At 53.1% G+C, this 22,321-nt stretch overlaps 1 protein-coding gene and 1 long non-coding RNA gene across 7 annotated transcripts in view; one reads left to right on the top strand and one right to left on the bottom strand.

Moving 5' to 3' along the window:
* Positions 1 to 22,321, bottom strand: part of GRK5 (G protein-coupled receptor kinase 5) — a 192,765-nt gene that overhangs the window by 90,977 nt on the left and 79,467 nt on the right. For 4 of the 5 annotated variants that reach the window (XR_005654559.1, XM_039870871.1, XM_039870875.1 and 1 more), the window contains exon 2: positions 11,900 to 11,995. The exons of the other annotated variant lie outside the window; for it this stretch is intronic. Coding sequence is in view for 1 of the 4 variants with exons in the window: in XM_039870871.1 (XP_039726805.1) it covers positions 11,900 to 11,995 (96 nt within the window). In the remaining 3 variants the exon portion in view is untranslated. The remainder of the gene's footprint in view (positions 1 to 11,899; positions 11,996 to 22,321) is intronic. 5 annotated transcript variants of the gene reach the window in all.
* Positions 20,413 to 22,321, top strand: part of LOC120608880 (uncharacterized) — a 14,311-nt gene continuing 12,402 nt past the window's right edge. Inside the window, exon 1 of one of the 2 annotated variants that reach the window (XR_005654560.1) lies at positions 20,413 to 20,522. This is a non-coding gene — a long non-coding RNA (uncharacterized LOC120608880). Of the gene's footprint in view, positions 20,523 to 20,783; positions 20,961 to 22,321 lie in introns of those variants that run through there. The other variant, XR_005654561.1, reaches the window with a different exon arrangement.

Here is a 22,321-nt window from a genome sequence, read left to right on the forward strand (position 1 = left end):
CTCACCCTGAGGGTAGCTGCAGACCTAGCAGAGATGAACATTACCTGCAGGTCAGATGCCTAACCTTTCAGCTGGAGGCACGGATGGTGTCTCTGTCCTGACCCAGCCTCTCTTGGACCTTCTCCCTCATGAGTTCTCCGTACCAAGCCCACGGAAGTAGGATACACATCGCCTCCCAAATATGCCCCATGGTGCCCCACGGCCATGGAGAAACCATGGCCAACACAGTGAAGATCCACAACCAGCATGGCCTTGACTCGGGCCTGGGTTTGGATCTGGACTCTGCTTCTTCCAGAGCTTTGGAACCAAGCAATTGACAAATTTGAATCTCTGAATCTCTGCATCTTTGTCCACAAATTAGGGGTGGGGAAAATGGCACCCGGCCCGTAGGGTTTTGTAACGATTCAATGAGCCTGCGTATGAAGCCAAGTAGCCCGATGCCCAGCTACGCTAAGTGCCCAGGAGAAGCGTGCTGGTTTATGGATGCTCATGATGCTGAACCTGCTGATCCCCAAAGGTCTCTGGGCAGCTGGAGGGAGCTGGTATTTTCACGAAAATCAGACGCAGGGCGGCTTTAGAAAAAGGGTCACGGTTCGCCAGGAAGACAGGAAAATGACTTCAGCCATCTGTCCAGCCCAAGGTTCCACGACCACTGAAAACGGCCACAACAATTTGCAGAGCATGTGACAAATCATTTTCTATCTTTGGCCACTTGATCATGGGATTACTGGAACCCCATTTTAAAAATGAACGAATCAAGGTTAAGTGACTTTCCCAAGGCCACAGAATCAAGCAGGTAGCATGAGAACCAGGGTCTTCTGCCTGCCAGTTCAGTGGGGACGCTGTGACTATATTTCAATTTAAAATGATGTCTGACTTCAGGGCAGGGACACAAATGACAAGTGGTGCAATTCTCTCTCTGAAAGCAGAACTATGAAAGGGCCATAAATGAAAATGTTAACAGCAGTTATCTCACTGATAATTTTTATTTTCCTCTTTTCAGATTGTTCTGTGATTTCTTCGATGGATGTATATTATTTTTATAAAGAGAAAAAGAACTAAAAGGTCATTTTAAAAAAAATTTTTAAAGATGACGCGAGGACAGCAAGAGCTTGAAACAGAAAAACAAACAAACAAAAAACAGCCCTCGAAATGTTTCTTGATTTTGCATTTTCCTTCTCAACAGTGGCTGGAAAGGGCCACAGCTGGAAGTCAACAGGAGCTCTTGAGGGGACAATATTTTTTTGTTGTTCTTTGGTTGGGGTTTTTTTTTTTTTTAACTTGAAAAGTTTATATTGGCCCCAAATACCCTACCCACATTTTCCCTTCTCACCCTCTCTTGGGTGCTAGCTCCGGGGGATTCAGAACAAGGCGTATTGAACACACCGAGGCAGACGCCGGGTGCGGGGCTGCCAAGGTGTCGCTGAGCAGACAGAGCCCGGGAAATAAATTCCGTAAATAGCGTCTGGGCAGTGACCACTGAAAGTGTTGTCCTAGCGTCTCTTTATGGGGCAGAACGCTGTCCTGCCCAGGCTGCAGCGAGTCGGCTGTGGCCTCTTGTGCTGGTTTGAGGTCCCCATTGCTGCATAAACCAGCCTGTTTTTCTCATTTTCGGTGACGGGCCTTAAAACAGACAGAAAAGGCCTTTCTCATGCCTGTGACTACAGTGGATTGGGGCTGGCAAGCGGGGCCCAGGGTGTTCACCACACCTTGCTTGCTTTGTCCATCAGCAGCACATTTCAGGTTAATGGCATCTGCAGATGCAGAGCTGGAGGCGGAACATTCCAGAGGAAGCAAAGTCGGGTTTAGCTAAATGTGTCTGGCCTTCAGAAAGACGGTGCTGGCTTTCTCACTCTCTGAGCCAAAGATCGAAATGTCACAATGAAGCACGAAGATGTTCATCTAAATGCTAATTATAATGGCAACAACTAGGGGAAAAAAAAAAAAAACAAATAGCACAATATGTACATGTGATAGATATGAAGCCTTTAAAAATCAGGCTTATGCTGGGCTCTCGGGTGAGGACTTATTTTCAAGATAGCTTAAAGAAAGAATCTACCCACAGAAAATAATTAAGCCACAGGCGGGGATAAAGTGGGGGCCTGGACTGATGCTGGGTAGAGGGTGATAGGCTAGTCCCCCACTGTCCACTGGTCTAATCGCACCTGGAGAAGAGCAGCCCATGAGGACAAAAATTTCGTGTTTTGGTCACTGAGGTAGCCCCAGTGCCTGATATTCGATGAATGTGTCAAATGGAAAAACATAAATCACATTTATAGAGAATGTGAATGACTGGGAAAATATTTTTGAAATTCTATTAAGAAAAAATAGAAAGAAAACTGTAGGTACACGCACAGGGGAAAGCTGGAAGGGACGCAGGAAACTGTCACGCGTGGCTGCCGCTGAGTCGGAAAATTAGGGGTGGCCTTCCCTTAACATTTTCTGTATGCTTTTTAGCAAAATAATTTACCAGTTTCTGTGACCTGAACAATAACAACCACAACAACAATAAAAAGAGGGAATGAAGAAGCACCTCCCGTGGACGTTCCCGTGGCCTGCGGGCGGCCAGCCTGGGTCAGGAGGGAGGGAAGGGGCTACGCTCAGACCTGGTGGGAATCGGGATCCTCTGGCCTCTCCAACTTGACCTCCACGGACCATGTGAGAAGCCGGGTATCAGGGATTGAATTGTGTGTGTGTCCCCACGAAAAAGCCATGGTGATGTCCGAACGCCTAGTGCCCTGGAATGTGACCTCATTTGAAAACAGGGTCTTTACGCAGGCAGTCTGAGGTTATTAGGGTGGGCCCTAACCCAAAAGGCCTGTGGTCTTTGTGAAAGGGGAAAATCTGGACACAGACATGTACACACAGACACACGGGAGGACACCAGGTGAAAATGGAGGCAGAGGTCAGGGTGATGTGTCCACGAGCATAGGAATCATAAAGATTCCAGCAAACCACCAGAAGCTACGAGAGAGGCCTGAAACGGACCACTCCTCATGGCCCTCAGAGGGAACCACCCCTGCCGACATCCTGACCTGCGACCTCCAGCCTCCAGAGCTGAGACAACATATTTCTGGTGCTGAAGCCTCTAGTCTGTGGCACTTTGCTATGACAGACTAAGACAGCATGGGGAAAAAACCTGCCTTGGAGTCCCGTCACGGGGAGACTCGGCAAGTCACTTGTCTCCCTGGGACTCAGTGTACTTATTTGGAAAATGGGAGGCCTGGCCTAGAGCGGTGGGTTTCAAATTTGGTTTGAACCCTGGAACAAAATCTTAACACAGAGGCCCAAACATGGAAGGTAAAAAGAAGCCCTGGTTAGAGAAGCCTGCTCTGGACCGCACTCCCGCCCGGCGAAGAAGCCTTTGGAAACCCAGCTCTAGATCGTCTGCAAAACCCCTACCGGTGTGTCAGTCTACGAATCTAAATGCAGAGCTCACCGACTAGGATCGCTGAGCATCTCACGTGCACCTCGGCTCCTGCCAGGCACTGAGGACCCGGCCCCCTGTCTTTAGGTGGCTACCGAGCTTGGTGGAGTAGCGAGATGGATGCCCGGAAAACAGTGGGCAGACAAGCCAGGCTGCCCCCTCCCTCCTGAGAGCTACAGCTGCAAACAGGTCACCTGATGTTCTAAATCCACCACATCTAAATTTATCTTGCCCTCCAAGGATGAGCAGATGCTGTACCTTACTGGGCCATGGCAAGTGGCAGAACGAGAGACGTGACGTGCCCTTATCACCCCAAGGACAGCGATGACGTCTGCAGAAAGACTTGGTTTCCCTGACGATGAAATCAAGAGTTTGCATGCTAGTCTAGCGGCCTGAAGGAGACGGGGGAGGGACCCAACCCAGGATTCCGGCATCCTTTCCCGGCCCTGACGAGTGCCTGGCAATGCCAGGGGGCCAGTAGCCCTTGATCAGGGGCGAGCAGAGAGGGAAGGTGTTTGAGGTACAGACCAGCCCCTGCTGCATCTCTGAGTGAGAACACAAGCCACCCATTCCTTTCAGTGGGCACTGACGCTATAGGCAGAGACCTCCGTGGGCTGGATTAAGGGGCCACTCCAGGTCAGAGAGCAGAGCTAAGCAGCCTAGCAGAAGCCTGGAGACCCCACGGATGGGGTCCAGGGTCAGACTCAGCTGATCCAGGTCTGGACTTTCCTCCAAATTCTCAAAGGATGGAGGCACCTGCTGGAGGTGCAGGGTGGCTCCTGCCTGCCAGCATCCAAGAAGAACCGGGCAGGGGCCCCTCAGCCAGTCCTGTGGGGTATGCAAAAAATGGTGAGGCTCTGAGCATCTTCTCAGAGCCCACAGACTCATCAGGGGACACAAAGTCATAAGGAAAGAGAGAAATGGTGTCACTGTTCCTACTGCCCCACTGTGGAATCAGGCAGCACATCCAGTCTTCACTTATTCAACTTTTAATTACACAAGTAACATGCCAATTCAATCTCCTTTTTAAAAAAAACAAAAACATTTTAAATAAAGTTAACCTCCATGCCTTCCCCAGGGGTAACCGTCATTAGGGCTTTGGGGCGCAAACTTCCAGAACCACCATGTGTCCTTGCAAAGAAACTCTCCAGTCCAGAGATCTGGGCTGAGTGTGACACTGTGGGCTTCCCAGGGCCATGGGGAGGGACGAGGCCGGAGGGCTGCAGGAATCTGAGTGGGCCTCTGGGAAGAAGAGACTGGAGGCAGGGACTCAGGAAAGGGACTGGGATGACCCCAAGGCGGGGGCGGGGGGGGTTCCTGGGACGCTGGACCACGTGATGTTAGCACAGATACATCTAGCTCCGTTCATCACCTGTGGCCAAGTCAGCTTCTTTGGGGAACTCTGAAGCCCTCCACAGGATCTTCAGCCTCTGCCCTCAAGCCTCTAGCACCGCAATGACGATGACGATGGCAATGGCGTCCGCTAGGCACTCTGCTGGCCCTCCCGCCGCTCCGCCAGGTCGGTACTAGTGTCTCCACTTTATAGACAAAGAAACTGCAACCCAGAGAAATTAGACAATTTGCCCAATGTCACTCAGCTGGGAGTAGCAGAGCCACCACTTAACCCTGGTGCCAGTGACAAAGCAGGTCCTTCCACGAGACTGCACTTCTCCTATGTCCAATGGTACCACTCTTGTGCCTGTGACAATGCTTAGCACATAGTAGGGGCTCGAACAATCTTCGTAGGCTGATTTCTTGTTGAAGAACATGCACAAAGGTTAGGGAGTGAATTATCAAGTACTCGGCTAGTTCCAGACATACCTCACGATATTACGGTGCTTGGGGTTTCTTTTTTCTTTGATGTTAAGATTCTACATTTTTCTTCCAGAGTCCCCCACAGCCTAGAGCTTCTGCTCCTGCAAAGAGTTAAGGCTCTGGCCAGAAGCTCTCCCACCAGGCAGACGACATCTCCCCGCCTCATGGGTCAGTCACGAGGGCACAGGGCGCCACCACAGCTACTATCTGTGAGCAGCCTTCTCACAAACGTCCGTCATGCCAAGGGGTGGGGAGGGGGCCCTGATTTATTATACAGCTTTTGGACAGCTCCTACAGAAATATTGCCAAATAGGGGAATAATCGACTCTTTCACTCAAGCCCCCTCATACTTTTTTTTTTAAATGAAAGAATAAAGTACGCAATGAGGCGGAGCTAAATAAATAAAAATGCCACGCTTTTCCCCGACAGAACTTTCTGCGTCACTGAGAAATATTTGCAGACCTCGACAATCTTTTATCTTCACAATGACGTTCTGGCCTTCCAAGTTTTGCATATTCTGGGAACTGCTTTGATTTGGGTCCTCTAATTATCTTATGTGAACAATTAGTTTATTAATTAATAATGTCATTATTTGATGTTTCATCAAACGGCCATTAGAGAATGGCTTCTTCCTCTCATGGTCTGTCTGCCCTCCTCCAAGATTGTGTAAGGGTCAGTTACTCATGTCTGGGGCTCACGCTGGAAGTAGATGTGTGTAGCAAGAAATTTCTGTCTTAATACTCGTTGCTGCCAGTCGCAGCGTCTGGGCTGGGAAGGAGAAAACATCCATTCGGCCGCTTTACCCATCCTTCCTTCTACCACCCAATCCACTCACTGTGTCAGCAAGGGGGATTCTGAGATGGACAGGAAGTCTACGCCCTCTGGGAGCTCACACAAGGAGATAACGCTGGGGGCTCAGAGTGATGCTACCTCCTCCATGATGGGGGCGGGCCCCCTGACACTTTTCTCCAGCTCAGCAACCTATTCCTCCATCACAGAACTTTCTCAATTTGTTATCACTGCTTTACGTCTCTCAGTTTCCTGGGCGAAGCCATGCATGAGCTCCAGGGGAGCAGGAATCAGATCTGCCCCCACAATGGGTGGCACAGAGAAAGTGTTCCATAAATACTTGTCGGATAAACAAATGAACATACGACCCATACTTACGAGTTAAAATAAAAAGAGAAACAGACAGACACGTGTGTCCCCTTGAGTGCCTGATGAGTCTCTGCTTTGATTATTGGTGGGGGCTGAGGCCCAAGATGTTTAGGAGTCAATATTATATTAGGGGATGAAAAGCTGTAGCTTGGGACCAGGGGCCTGGACTGTCCTGGAGAGGTCACTTTTTACTGTTTACTCAGGTCTGAAATGGGTGTTGGACAAGATGCCCTCCAGTTTCTTATGCTGAGGATTCTGTGGCAGCCTGACATCACTGTGAGAATTACTCAAACTATAGCCTTAGGGGAAAGTGACCTGGGCCAGGAGCCACCAGGTTGTGGCCCCAGCCTTGTAATTGTGCTAAGCTTCCTCATCTACCTAGGAAGGACTGAGGGGAGAGGTATCAAAGTAGATGCTTTCCAAGGCACCTCCTAAGTCTAAACTTTTATGACTTTAGGTTTAAACCACTGGATAAGATTAAATTTGGATATGATAAAGCACATGTCGCAAATTTTTTTAAAGGCCCCTAATTTCCAATATTTCTCCTCATTCATTCCTTTATTCACCCAATATTTAACGAGCCCCAGGCATGGTCCTATTGGTGAACCAGACAAGACATAGTCACTATTACCGAGTGACATCCAGTCTAGTGGTGGGGACAGAAAATACACAGTCAACAACTACACAAAAGATGACTTCAGGTGGAGTTACAGGCAAAGAACATTAATAAACAGCACTGTATGAAAGACAGTGATTCCAGGGACATTATGGTTCCTGCCTAGAGGCTGGCTGGGAAGGCTTCTCTACGGAGGAGGTGATCTGAGCTGAGACCTAAAGGTCCCTGGAAAATTTGTGGGGAAGAGCAATCCAGCAGGTGCGAATGGCAGCTGCAAAAGCTCCAGACTGGAGACAAGCTCGGGGTGTGTGGCTCGTGATCAGACACAGGGCAGGCCGGCTCGGCTGGGCGGGGCACGGCCAGGGGGACCGTGGACAGGATTTAGGGGGCCCACGGACTTGGATGGAGGAAGTGTCGCCGCTCTTTTCACCAGCCTCTAAGTGAGAATGAGCACTTCCTTCGGCCACAAACGTCGGCGACACCCACATAACGTCAGCAGTGCCTGGGATGCGTCAACAGCGGAAATCGCCCATCCGTTCCTAGCGCCGTTGCTGCTACTGATATCTGGAAATAGCGCTCACGCTCGTCACACAGCGAAAATTGCAGTAGCTATTCGACCTTATTATCTAAAGTATCAACAAAGAAGCACATACACTTCAATATCATAACATTTTAAAGTGTCAAATAACTGTATCTAATAAGCGAAAATAATTGGTTTCCTTTGTAACCTCATGCATTGTATTTTATATACCTAAAAGCATTATTCTAAGAGGGAGTCTCTAGGCTTCACCCGATGGCCACAGTGCTCATCAGCCACAGTAAGGGGTGTGGGTTTTGTTCCAAGTGGGATGGAGAACTGTCATCGTGGCTTCTGCAGGGGATTCACAAGGGGAAGTTTTCATTTTTCCAAGTCACCCAGGCTGCTGGGAGGATATGGCCTGTGGTCATGCAGGGCAGTGCTGAGGCCAAGAGAGGGTGTGGCTTTAGCCAACCACTGTTCTGGGCGGTCCAGAGGGGCCAGTGTCCCTGGGTCCTCGTGGGCTCTGCCCTTCCCTCTGATCAGGAGCCTTCTCCCCGCGCCGCCCCACGCTGTCCTCTGGGCCCAGAGAGGCCCTGTCGCCTTGGCCTGAATCCTGTCCCGGGACATCCTCCCAAAGAGCTTCAGAAAGTGAGCTCATGTGTCCGCAAGAAAAATAAATGCGGCATTTGCCACTGTTTGGTTTGTGTCTTGGTCTAGAAAAGCAATGAGATTTTTATTGAGGAAAGCCTTCCAACAGCACCCCAGCAGAGGCTGGGCAAACAGCAGGGCGACAGACTGTAAACAGGCCGCAAGGCCCAAGTGCTGGGACCCGTGGCCGTGAGCTGCAGCCCCTCGGCTTACGCCGGCCTTCCTGTCTTTCCCGGCTTCCCCTCACACGGCACACGCACACAGACTCTTTTCAAGGCCCTCTAGGATCCAGAACAGAAGAATTCATTTTCACACACTGGCACACACGTGTCTCACACCCTCCTAGGGGAGTGGGCCCTGCCAAGGGGGTCCACGGACAAAGAAAAGCTCCTCGGTCCCCCAAACCGGAAGTGAAGAAGGCAGGGCCGGGCTGGCTGGAAGGTGAGGGACATTTGTGGTGCTTCTGGAGCAATGCACATAAGCCTCGTGGGGGGCGGGGCTAGGGCAAGGGGTGCTGAGATTCTGCGGCGGGGGGCACCGGGCCTCAGCAGGGCTGAGTATCAGAACCAAGTCTCAGAACCTGTGTGTCAGAGAGGAGGAGTGAGGAGGAGGGGACCCCGGACCCGTGAATCTGGATCTTGGTTGAGCGAGAGGAAAGGCAGAAAGGCGGGTGTCCAGGTTGCTGGTGTGAACCGCAGCGGAAGTGTGACAGCTCTGGAGTGGGCGCTGCACCGTGCCAACAGCCTCCCAGTCCAGCTCTGCTGCCTTTGGCTAATGAGAACAGGCTTGCTGTTTTTTTTTTTTTTTTTTTTGGAGCGGGGCATCTTTTTTGTCTGCACCCAGTGGCTCTCCCAGGTCATGAGTTTCTCCAGCACCCGGTCCCTGGGAAATAAGGGAGGCGAGAAAGAAAACCCAGGCTCCCTGGCGGGTTGCTCCTCACTCCCCAGGTCTCCGGCCAGCCTGCCTCCCTCCCTCCACCCCGAGAACCTCCTGGCATCTGTGATATACAGGACAGCCAGAGCTTCTGACTGCCCTCGGCGAGAGGGATAGGGGACCATGTGCCTCCTTCGTATGTCTAGAACCAGAAGTCTCATAGTTTATATTTTCATGTTTTATATTTTTAAGAAACATATACATGAAATATAGCAAAGCATTAAGATTTCTTTAATCTGATGGCAGTTACATGAATGCTCTTTACATTACTCTCGATGCTCTTCCATTTACTCGAAACACTGTGTAAGTTCAGTGTTCACTCACTCACACGTCTCCATTCATTCTTTCCTTCTCTTATCCATCGAACCGCCATCTGCCGTGAGCCTCCTGGAAGCCGGGCACCAGGCACCAGGCACCAGGCACCAGGCACCAGGCACCAGGCACCAGGCACATGGCGGGAATTTAAAAGGTCCTTCCCAGAGAGGCTTTCACACTTCAGGGGCAAACAGACATTCGACAATAGCTACGGAGGGGTGCGCCCACAGAAAGGGACAGGACGCTCCGAAGACCCTGGCTGGGACTGCATCTGGATTCTGAGGAAGTGGTCATCAGGGCCGGCTGTGCCTCACAGGGCACTTTTGGCCCCGTCACCTGCGGGCAGTTTACCCAAAGGCAGAGAAGCACACAGCTTCTCCCAGGAGCGGGCTTCACAGGCAAGGCCCCTCCCAGACGAGCCCGGCCCTCGCCCAGCCACCCCACCGTGGCATAGCTCCCTGCAAGCTCCCTCTTCTAAATCAGCACCTCAGAAAAGTCTCTTGGGTCAGCAGCCCCTTGGCCCTGAGGCTGAGTGGGAGCCATCCTCTTGGGCCTGCTGAGGAAAAGCCGGGCTCCGCCTCCAGGAAAGGCATTCCGGTAGCCAGTGAGCTCGCTGCTCTTGGACGAAGAGGCTAAAGAGAGAGCTTGGCTCCCTAGGGTCTGTGGTGACCATGGCAACTGAGGTCCCTGCACTCCCCCCCCCACGCCCCATACTCATACTCAATCTAAGCCTAAATTAGCATTAAGAACAAAATGCCCCTGGGAGTTAACCAACAAACTCCAGGGGGCTCTCCCTTCCCTCCCCTCTTTGAAGGCCACTGAGAGCTGCCAGTGACATGGCCATCTGCTCTCTCTCAGCCCCAGGACAAAGGCCCACCTGCTTGTGTGCCTCCAGCATTAAAAGTGAACATGGCACGCAAGCCCCCAGCACGGGAGCAGCTCAGCAGGGCGGGGGCTGTCGGGCATTCCGAAAAGAAAGCTGGGGTGCTGAGGGGTGTGGGCCCCAGGCTCCCGAGGGGGCTCCAGCAGCCCTTGACACACATGGTCTCGCTGGACTGAGCTCGTGACCACTGGTCAGCTGGAGAAACTGAAATTCTGCAAGACTAGGCAGTTTGTTGAATGACTGGCAAAAAGGCTGCAGTTAGAACCCAGGTCTGTCTGGACCCAGCGGCCTCGCTCCCTCAGGCCCGCTCCCCTCTCCGCCCCACAAATGCCAGAAGGATTCCAACCTGTGGTTTTAAGGATGGGAGGTGGGTTGGAGGACCTCTCCCCCTCCTTCGGCACCCTGCCATCCCCAGCTGCTCACATCAGCCTCCAGGAGGCGCAAGTGGCTGCCATTCGGCTCATAAACACCAACGGAGCAAGCTTCTCCTCCATGCTGGGCACACAGGACACACGGAGCTAACGACTGTCGCCTGCTATCACAGTGCCACCGAAGCATCTGGAGGGTGGGCCTCGGGGCCAGGACTGAGCAGGCCTAGGAGGCCCGCCAGGTAGGACCCACCTGGCCTGGGAAACCGCTAGAGGCCAGGCCACATGGAGAAGCCATTTAGAAAGGCCAGATAGTCGCAAGTGGTCTCACATCTCACGGCAGGCATAGCGCGGTTCACCCAAACGTACGGACAGAAGTCCCAAGGATAGCTGGGCCTGCAGAGTTTGGGGTCACAGGGCCATTCTATATCCAGTAAGAAGCCTTCACACACATAGAGGGGGGATGCCCCACCTCAGGGCACATGGGGGAGAAGGGCCAGGGCCCCTCAGTATGAGGAGGAGCCCCAACACACCCACCCCTGGGAGCCCTCGCCAGTCACCTGGCCTCCTCACCACAGCCGTGTCCTGAGTGCGGCAGGAGATGGACCTCACTAGGTACGTTTGGATGTGCCAGTCCCTCAAGAGACAAGTCCCCTCTGCTGTGGGAGGTACTTGGCCATGTGGGTGCTGGAAAAAGAGGACTGGGCAGTGCCACTGAGCAGGGTGGCCCCTCGGTGAGCACAACATCCCTGGCAAGAGGACGGAGAGCCCAGATGCTCGCCCCACCCTGGGCTCCCAAAACCTGGAGCTGCTTGCAAAGGGCAGGATCCACAGGCTCCAGGAAGGGTGGAACATCACGAGTGGGGTGCTCAGTGCTGGGCCTGGCCCCCCTCCACCAGTCTCCCACAAGCTGTGCGACTTTGGGCCAGTCACGGAGCCCCGCTGCACCTCAGTCTTCCACTTTCAAAGGCAGAGTAAAATAATAGTACCTGCCTGAAGAGGTAACTGAGATCATTCTGCCTAGTATGGATCAAATACTGAATAAATGTTGGTTGCATCTTTATGTCAGTTAGCAAGGACGTCAGCCTGGAGCCTGACATGGAATCACGGAGTTAACTGGTACTGGACTCCCCTCTTGGTGGTTAGCAGACTCCTTGCTCCCCCACCAGCCCCTCCCCGAGCCCCCTCGCGGCGAGGCGGGACGGGGCCAGCTTACCTACTGTCCTCCGGAGATCCTCACACTGGCTGATGTGAGGGAACTTCAGGATTTCCTTCCACTTCTTGCTTTTCCCTTTGCGCTTTCCTCCGCCCCCTGCAGAGATGGGGGAAAGATGTCAGTGGACGCTGGCGTTGTCCAAGGCTCCAGCGCTGCCTCCCATCCCCACGAGCCTGTCTACCAGCTTCCCCGGCTGGGAAACAGCTGGCGGGGTGTGAGGCTCGAGGTCCAGTCAGTGACACACCCGAGCATCAGGCACATACGCCCTCTCCCCTGCTGGCATCAACCTGTGTGTTCTTCCCGCAGGCTCAGGCCTGAGCTCCCTGCCCCCCACCGGCAGCAGGCGAGCCCCTCCAGTCATCCGTGCAGGACCCTGTGCTTCCTTAGCCAATGCCACAGATGAAGAAACGGACCTCTGAGGCTGTGTAACCCTGTCCGATGACCTGTCCGACTCCACACCTGCTCTTTCCACAGCCATGGCTGACACCCAGGTACACACGCACGCACACACTGCAGAGGCCTTCCGCTGGCCCTGCCCTGGGCCAGACTGCGCACGTTCCCCCTCCTGGAGTCTTCGCTCTAGCTCTACGAGATGGAACTATCACTATTCCCATGCGGCAGATAAGGAAACTGAGGCAGAGGGGGAAGAAAGAAGCAAGTCGCCTACGGCCTCACAGCTCACTGACAGCAGAGCAGAGACCCCAGCGCGAGCAGAGCCCAGGCCCTGGGCACTCGCCCTCACCCCTCAGACCTCCCTCTGGGTGCACCGAAAGCGGGGAGATTCTCAGGGAGTCAGACCTCAGAAGTGCTGCGGCATGGGTGACAGGGGCTGGAACGGGGACCTCTAGCTGGGACGGAGCCTGCGAGCTCCAAGGACACCACCCCAGACCTGGCATCTCAGAGTGGTTGTATTTGACTGACACGTGGGTTACCTGTTTGCCTGTTCGCTGAACCAGTTGTCAAGATTTAAACGTTAGGAGATTTTGCGGACTTCTCTCCCATAACCAGGCATCCCACAGGGTGAGAATCGGCTGGGGCTGGGCAGCAGCTGCCCCCGCGGACATGCCATGTGGCCTCCATTCAGGAGGCCTGCCTGGCATCCTGAGGGCAGTGGTTAGGATGTGCACCCCGAGAGAAGGACGCAAAGCCAGTGCTCCAGTCTCAGCCACTCGTAGGAGACGAAGCCACAAAAGGCCATTAGAATCAAGTCCACATCCCTTCCCAGTCATTCCTGCACCTGCTTGGGACGAGCACCGTTTTCGTGTGTGTGGTGAATACACGCAACCTGAAATTTACCCTCTTTACCATAGTCCTGGGGCAGTCAGCACATTCACATTGTTGTGCAGCCTGCACCTCCATCTAGCTCGACATTTTTCATCATCCCAAACTGGAACCGTGTACCGACTAATGACGCCCCATCCGCTCCGCCCCCAGCACCTGGAGACCAGCACTCCACTTTCTGCCTCTGTGAATCTGACGGCTCTAAGTACCGCATATAAGTGAAGTCAGACCGTGTGTGTCCCTCTGTGACTGACTCATCTCACTAGCATAACATCTTCAAAAGTCATCCACATTGTAGCAGGTGTCAGATTTCATTCCATTTTCAAAAGCTGAATAAAATCCCGTTGTGTGTAGAGGTCGACCATATTTTGTTGATCTTGTCATCTGTCGATGGGCATGGCTTGTTTCTACCTTTTGGATATTATAAATACTGCTGCTATGGATGAGTCCTGCTTTCAGTTTTGGGGGGCATATACCTAGAAGCAGAATTGCTGGTTCTGTTCTTCTTTAATTTTAATAACTGAATCTACATGAGACAGATTAACAAGAGAAAATAACCAAATTTAATTAATACGTACGTCTGTGAACCCCACATACATAAGAGAGTCAAAGACCCATCAGACTCCACCCCAACTCTCTGTGATCGGAACCCAGGAATGTAACTTCTAAAAACACTCCCCAGGTGATTCTCAGGTAGCCAGCTACAGAAATACACACGTGTGTGTGTACTTTTTATAAATTAATTTATCCATTAAGAAAATTAACACAGATTAATTCATTCAAGCAATATGTGCTGAGCATCTACTAAATGCTGAGTACTATGGTAGGTTCTGGGGACACAGTGATGGGTAAGACAAATGGGGTGTCACCCCTTTTGGGACTTCCCCTCTTGGGGTGCTCAATTTAGCAAGAAAGACAGACATCAGGGCTTTTTATTCAGTGATTCTCAACCACTCTCACCAGGATGTCCCCGTAAAAGGCCACAGGGACCCTGAACAGCCTCCCCACTCACAACTGGCCTCCAGTTCCTCCAAAAGTCCCATGAAACACACCCAGCCCTCCCTAACTCGGACGGGTCGGGGCAAGGTTCCATGTCTTAACAACAAACAAAACCTGCCTCAGAGAGGTCACCACTCCCACGCGAACGTGTGGCTTTTAAGTGTGCCATTGGGTTATTAAACTGCGCATTTGATGACTGAAATGTTGACCCTGTTTATTATTTCAGTTGGACTTGATTGTTTCTCGGTATCCTGAGGTGGCCAGGCCCACCACGGTCTTGCAGAAATTCCTCGTGTGCCCTGGCCCTGTGGCCCCAGCTGCCCCAGATGCACATCCCCGCTTGGGAGGCGTGTCAAACCTGCAAGGGGCTAGAGCCGCCACCTCCCCGCTACCCAGGGCCCAGCTAGGCCCCAGAAGCCGGAATGGCCAGTCTGCAGCCCAGCCCGTCACCAGGTCTCCCTGGCCAGGTTTGAAGCCCGTCACCGTCACCGTCTCCCCAAGTTTACTTCTCTCCCTGTCACGCTCTCCCGGGGCCTTTGCATTTGCTGTTCCCTCGTTCAGAAGCACCCTCTCCCTATTTTTCTGGTTTCTCATCTGTGAAATGGGGCGAGTACCATCTTAGTGAGGGCCAACCCTACAGCGCCTAGTCTTATGCTTCAGTCTTAGCCTACGCACGGCCGCGCTGAAGGGCCTTCTTGGATGTCGGTAGCTGAGGCTGGCTCGTCCTCTGCCCCTCCACCTGGGAAGCCCCGGTCGGCTGGGCAGCCGGTGTCTCCCACACACTGGTCAGCGGCCAGAGTCACGAACCGTTCAGCACGGGTTCACGGCCGTGTTTAACCGTTATGGGCGAAGTCACTCCGAGATCCCCGGGCCGGCCTGCCCTTAGCACTACCGGGCCTCTGCTTAGTGCTCCCCTTGCTCCACTCTGTCTCCCTGCTGAGAGCAGGCCGCGGTGGCGGGGACCTGGCATCTTTGCTCTCCGTCACTCTCTCCGGGGCCCACTGTCGGTGCCAAACAGTCTTTGCGGAGCAGATTACAGTGTGCCCCTCTGACCCCTGCACGCATCATCCTCTCCTCGTGACCCCAAAGACGCAGTTCCTGACCCCTCCACCTGCTCCTTCTTCAAGCCCCGCGACTAATGCCTCTTCCGGGGCTGCCCCTGAGACCTCGTCATCTGGCCCCCAGGCCTCTCCCCACTCGGCCCAGACCTGCTCCAGATCCTGGCAGAGGGTGGGGCAGCTAATACAATGCCCGCTTAATTGCGAGCTTTAATTTGGTTATGCTGACTGTGTAAATGAACGTCTGCAAGAATAAGTGACAACCCTCCTCGCCCTCTTCCCGCCCCCAGCCTTCCAGACTTGACAGTGAAGAAGGCGCTGTGGCTTTGGCCCTCATTAAGATGGTACTAGCCCCGTTTCTCAGATGAGGAACCGCAGGCTCAGGGCGAGGAATTAATGGGGCCAATGAATGAACCACACGCCCAAACGGGAGCATGCGTCTTCTCTCACCTACACTGACTCGCAGCCATTTCCTGTTTTGAGCAGCCCTGGGCTTTATTTGCCCACTGCTCGTGATTTACCTTTCACGTGCCGGAAACGAGTAGGCGAAGAGGACACGGTCCCTACCGTCACGGACCAGCCCGTTCCACGCATCAAAGGGCAGAGATGAACAAGGCTGCTGGGGGTGCAGCCTGCCAGGAGGGCGGAGGCAGAGGCTGGGAGCTCAGCCGAGCGGGCAGGGGTGGCTCCAGGCAGGAGGGCTCCAGCCAGAGGTGGGAAGAGACCCAGACATCTGGCCAGGGTACTCGGCCTAAACTGTCCACTCAAGGCTCCAGGGAAAGGCACCAAAGGACCAGGGTGGCAGGTCTCTCCTGGAGTGGGAAAGGGTCCAAGGCAAAACCTGGAGAAAGGTGGGCAACAGGGGTGTCCTGTGTTCCCAACTCAGGGCTTGGGCTCCAGTTGGCCCCCTAGGTGGGGCTGGCCTCCAGGAAGGAAACTGCTTGTTAAATCGCTTCTGCTTTCGAGGCCCCACGGTCCCCTTCAGCCGCCAGCAATGGCTTCATGCAGGTGCACCCCAAGTTGGCAGAGGGAAGTGTGGTAAGGGGGTGGCAGGGCAAGAGGAGGAAAAGTAGCCAACTATTGACATTTCTTTTGCACCCATGAATTCCCCAGGGCAGAATAAAAGGATCACTCCAAAACCAAAGCAAGCCGTGAGAAAACTCATCGCGGGGAAGAAACTGGCTTCCTGTTATTCTTGCTGCCTTTACTATTTTCAAATGAGGTGTCTGGGCTTTAAAGGAGGAGGGACGAAATGGGATGACACGGGCGAGTGTGAGGGCAGTCAGGTGGGCCGCACGGTGGGGCAGGCGCTGGCTCTGTGGCAGCTGGATCCCAGTGCGGCTTGTGGGGGGCAGTCCGGTGACGAGGGGCTCTGAGCAATGAGGAGCCTCCAGCCTCCCTTCCAGAGGCCCAAGCCCAGGCTCCGTCGAGTGGAGCTGCTAGCAGAGGCCTCTCCTCCAAAGGACACTGACGAGAACACACAGACAAAATCTGCAATGGAAGTGACCTCGATGGTCTGAGGACTCACTGGGTGGGACAGAACTTTGCAAAACATTGACCCTGGGCTTCTCATAAATCTTACGACACATCTGATTTGGAAATTAAGGAAATATGGCATTTCTTGTACTCCCGGGGTCAGGGAGCAATTAAAGACAGCATCTCATTTAATCCTCACATGAATCACACGAGGTCGGTCCTGTTATTGAAACCATTTGACAGAAGAGGAAATAAGAGTCTCAGACAGGCAAGAACCTGGAAAACAGTTCAGAGGTTCCTCAAAAACTTAAAAACAGAACTGCCTTATGACCCAGCAATTGCACTTCTAGGTGTTTACCGGAAAAAAACCAAAACGCTAATTCAAAAAGATCCACGCACCCCTATGCTCACTGCAGTGCTATTCACAATGGCCAAGATACGGAAGCAACCTAAGTGCCCATCAATAGACAACCGGATAAAGAAGTTGTGGTACAATGGAATATTACTTAGCCATAAAATCTTACCATTTGCCATGGCGTGAATTGACCTACAGGGTGTTATGCTGAGTGACATAAGTCAGAGAAAGACAGATACCATATGATCTCTCTTATATGTGGCCTCTAAAGAACAAAATAAACGAACAAACAAAATGAAAACAGACTCACAGACACAGAAAACAAACTGGTGATCGCCAGATGGGAGGGGGGTTGGGGGACTGGGTGAAAAAGGTGAAGGGATTAAGAAGTACAAATCGGTAGTTACAAAACAGTCACGGGGATGTGAAGCACAGCACGGGGAATATGGTCACGATATCGCACTATCTGTGCTGCCAGATGGGTACTAGACTAATCGGGGGGATCACTTCGTAAGTTTTACAAATGTCTAATCAGCCTTCCAGATGATTCTCAACACGATGTCGCTCACCTGAGACTAATATAAAATCATATTGAACGTCAATTCTAATTGAAAAAGAAAAATTAAAAGAAAGAAAGGCAAGAACCTTGCCTCGAATCATTCAAGCAGTTTGTGTCACAACCTGAACCAGGACTCAGGGATCCTGACTCCTAATGTTCTTTTCTTCTCTGGTGACAGATGAGCCTTTGGTCAGAGAAAGGCTCCTTGGGGCGAAGCTGAGGAAGACTCTGCTTGTGTGGAAAAGACCTGCCCTCCTGCCCTTGATACAGTGGCTCCCAGTGTGGCCCTCAGCCCAGCAGCTCCCGCGTTCTCGTTTCGCTGGGTGATGCGTTATAAATGCAAGCTCTTGAGTCCCGCCCTAGGCTTCCTCCATCAGAAACTCTGGGAGGCAGCCCAGCACTCTGTGTTTTAAAGAGCCTTCCAGATGATTCCGAAGCACACTCAAGTTTGAGAAACACCGTCCTAAGTTAACTGTCCCCGGACATCGCATGGGAAACGGGACGATGGGACTAGGTTCCTTGGGAATTTCTCTCTCTCTGATTTGTTATTTCTGCCCCGCCTCTATCTAAAAAGGACCTGGAGAAACACAAAGGGTTTTGAACAAATTGACTGAAGATATTCCTCCCAGCTCCAAAATTTGGTGACCCTGGAGTCTGACACTGATAAGAACCCAGGTCTCTGTCACCTGCCTGACTTGAGCATCCAAGAGCAGCTGTGTTTGTGGGAACAGGAAAAGTGCGAAAATATGGACAGCCCGTGCCTGAGGTGTCTCTGCCTCTCGCTCCCCCATGTGCCTCTCTGCAGACGAGGCCAGGCTCACTCGCCCCTGCACAGGCTTGTTAGCCATAGTTGTATCATCAAGAATTTGACTTTGCTTCTAGTTCCTGGGAGGTAATTTCTAAATCCTTGGAATTTTCCAGGTGGTAGGAGTGTCTTTTTAATCTTGGTGGCCCTAGACACCATTCCTGAGTTTCTGCTACCGAGATGACACAAGTTGGGGCTGGCCATGCCACAATGACTAACAGTGTGATCAGAAAGTTGGGACTTTGAACCAGGTCAAACCCTGGGGAGGGCAAGGGGGCGGGAGATAGAGTTTAGCCACCTGGCCAATTATTCAATCACTCGTGCCTCAGTAATGAAACCCAGTAAAAACTCTGGACACCAGGCTCGAGGGACTTTTCCTGGATGGTGACCATATGTCGGAGTGTGGGTCGGGGACGCATCCCTTGCAGACCTTGCCCTGTGTATCGCTCCCTTTTGCTGGTTCTAATTCATATCCTTTTGCTTTAATAAAATTATAAACGCAGTGCTCTCCTGAATTCTGTGAGTTGTTCCAGTGAATTAAACCTGAAGGGGGTTGGGGGAACCCCTGAATTTATAGCAAGTTGGTGAGAAGTGCATGTGGCCTGGGGACCCCCGAACTTGCGTCTGGCATCTGAAGGGAGGGTGGTCTTACAGGGAGCGCACTCCTCGCTGGCGGAGTGTGTGCTCACTCCGGGTGATCAGCATCGGAGTTGTGTACGATGGGCCTTGGGACTCTGCAGCTCAGCTCACTGCCTGTCTGCCAGAATCCTGAGTATAAAGTTCCAAGAAGCAAATCCGAATGGCCGACTCCCCTTTTGTCTCCAGGCTACATGTCGTGGACCAGCCTAGACTCTGAAACAGTCCAGTTGGTTCTGGCTCTTGTAGATGGGGAGGGCAGGGGTGAGGTGGCGGGGGTGAGGGAGCAGGGGGCCTCCCCAAGCTTGAACATTCAGATCAGAAGTCCCCGGATGGTGCCAGGGGTAACCAGAGGCAGCATGAGCGAGATCATGGAACAGTCACCCTCCCTTTCAAAAGAGTTTAGGGCACTGCTGGTTAGTTAAAGGCCCAAGGACACGGAGTGAACAGTGACGCAGAGTACAGCAGCCCAGCCCAGCAGGGTCCCTTCCTCCTGTCACCTCGTGGTATGGCCTGTGACCCACAAGGGGCCATAAGGAAAGGTCAGCACGTTATGGTCACATGAGGGAACAAATTTGTTAGAAATCCAAATTACGTGGCTAAGCGGGTCTTTAGAAGCTCCAGTGGGGGAGGCGGGGGAGAACCACAAAGGTGCTCTCAGCACACTCTGACCAAGGTCTGGGAGGCTCTCGAGTACCCTAGTGACTGTACGTGGGAAGGATCTCTCTGTGTTCCCAGCCACGAGACGCCGATGACTCACCCCCTCTCAGTGGCCAAAGGGAAGGCAGCGTTACAATTCTGCCTGTGACGTCTGTAGAGTTAAAGAATCTATTCAATTCTTTTCTGCCCAGGTGAGCTTTCAAGACTCAGTTTCCACAGCGCTGCCAGCAGGGCGGTGTTCCAGAACATAACACCGTGGGGGAGGCGGTGGGTGTTCTCAGAGGTCATGGGCACAGTCAAGGCCCGTTTGTCTGATGAAGGAGGGTTCCCCTGTGTCTGCCGACTCTTCCCCTGCCCTCCCCACCACTGATATTTCTGTCGCAGGCACCTGGGCTCTGCCACCTCTTCTCCCACCAGAGTGGCACCTCCAGCTGAAGCTAATGACAGGGTATGTGGCATCTCAGTGGTTCAGTCTCTTTTCACCCAGCCTCAAACAAGGCAAGATCCCAATTATAGGGCCTGATTGGGGGCTGCGTCACTGAGTGACTCAAGCCTTTTCAAAAGGGACATGACTCCAGCCAAGTGGACTTGAGGTGACCTCAGCCTGCAGGGGACTTTGTCCAACCCAGTGCACTTGGCCACCACTGTGAAAGGGAGATGGGCCGCTTGGGGAGCAGGAGGAAGCACAACCCCTCTGTTCTTAGTCTTCTCATCTGGGACCCGGGCAGGTCGTGCCAGCACAGGTGACAGAATCCCTTTTTTATCAACAGAATTTTTCTTGAAGATCCTGGCAGGTAAGATAGATAATAAGGGAGCCAATCGGGTAGGTGGGGCGAGGGGGTTTCAGACACAGGGCCGGGGGCCTCGTCCTGTCTTCGTGGGTCTCACTTTCTGGAAATACTCAGCACTTGCTGGGTCTCTGCCTCAGGGCGCCATCCTCGGTGAGGTTTCCGGGACACCCTCTGAATCAAGGTGATGCCTCGATTTTCCCCCAGCACCGCCCTCGGGTCCTCGGTTACCGCGCTGCCCCAAAGTGCTGCACCCGGGAGGCCAGGATCTGGCGGCGCCATGTGGAGATGCCCCCGTCGCTACTCACTGGCTGAGTGTTTAGAAGAAAGTGTAACACAAGAAGTCAGCAAAGGCACCTCTGCTCCGGCATCTCCTGAGATGGGAACTGTACCATTGACGCTGGGTGGCCCGAGTTCGCGCTTGCCCCGGGCAAGAAGCATCAGGTAACCACGATGTCTTCCAGTGTGTCCAGCACCTCGTTAGCTGGCCATAAGACCCCAAGGGTGGCTCAGAGAGGGAAGAGGGCAGGTCTGGGGAGCACAGAGCCTCTTCCTACCCAAGGAAGCTTTCCACAGCCTGACATGGTGGGCACTGGCCCTTCTTACCACTTCAGAGACGTAGGGATGGGCCCAGAATGCTGGATTGGACCCAGGCTCCATTTAAAGGCTGACAGTCTGGTGCTGGCACAGCCCAGGGAGCAACCTGCCCAAACTCAGTGAAGCAATGAGGAAGACGAGGAAGGGAGGCCGCGTCAAGCCACCTGGGAGCTGAACTCGGCTGCAAGTCAGGGGCTTGTCTTATTCCAGGGGACCTCACTAGGAGGTGGGCAAACACCACAGTGGGCCGATGGGAGCAGGCACTAGCACACCCCAGGCCTTGAGGCCAGCTCCACCCTGTGAGGCCGGACACGGGGAGGCAAAGACACATATTATCCTGACCCCAGAACTGACCCCAGTACATTTCGTGGTGCTGCAGCTGTCAGCTACAAAGACCTGAAACCTCCAGTATGTTCTTCAAAGGAAGTGCGGTGTTAAAGTGGTGTGTGGTGTGTGGCATGGGGCTGCGGCACGGGGCCTGTGGGGCCTGTGGCCTGTGGGCAGGTCCTAGCACCTCCAGGCCCCACTCACAGCCACACCGCAGGCGGCTTTCCAGAACAGAAAAGCCTCAGCCACAACCAGAAGGATCCCACACCTCAATTAGGAAAACCCAAACCAACACCAGGCCTGGTAGTTGGTTGCCATGGGGACAGGGAGACACATCCCCTCCTCAGCACACTGAGACTGAGAGAAAGGAGGCCTCTGGTGTGGCTTGGAGGGGGGACGGTCCCTCCCGGGAAACCCTTGCTGCCAAAGGCAGCATTGAGACTGGGCCACCTAGACCAAAGGCTGCCACCCTTGAGTGACAGCTGTGCTGTTTACCAGGGGTTCTTATGCCCACTGCCTCGAGGCCTCCTCACCCGGAATGAGAGTGGGTATCACCGCATGCTATCTGAGCCCTGCCTCGCACTGGCTGTGTGGCCTTGCTTAGTTACGCAGTATTTTTTCCTGCAAACAAAGATGCTGCTACCCAATTTGTATTGCTGTGTTAAGGATCAGAGTCAAGTGCGCTAGTGCTGAGCACAGAGTAGGAGGCTCACAAAACGTAGCCGTTGTCATCAGCACCACTATCAACACTGTCAACATCACGATCTTTACCACCAACACGATCTCTACCACCACCACCATCATCACTATCACTACCACCACCATCCCCACCATCACCATCCCTGGCATCGCCAACCGCACTACCGCCTTCATCACCACCA

The sequence above is a fragment of the Pteropus medius genome, unplaced genomic scaffold (genome assembly GCF_902729225.1).
Source record: "Pteropus medius unplaced genomic scaffold, Ma_sr-lr_union100, whole genome shotgun sequence".
NCBI classification, from domain to species: Eukaryota; Metazoa; Chordata; class Mammalia; order Chiroptera; family Pteropodidae; genus Pteropus; species Pteropus medius.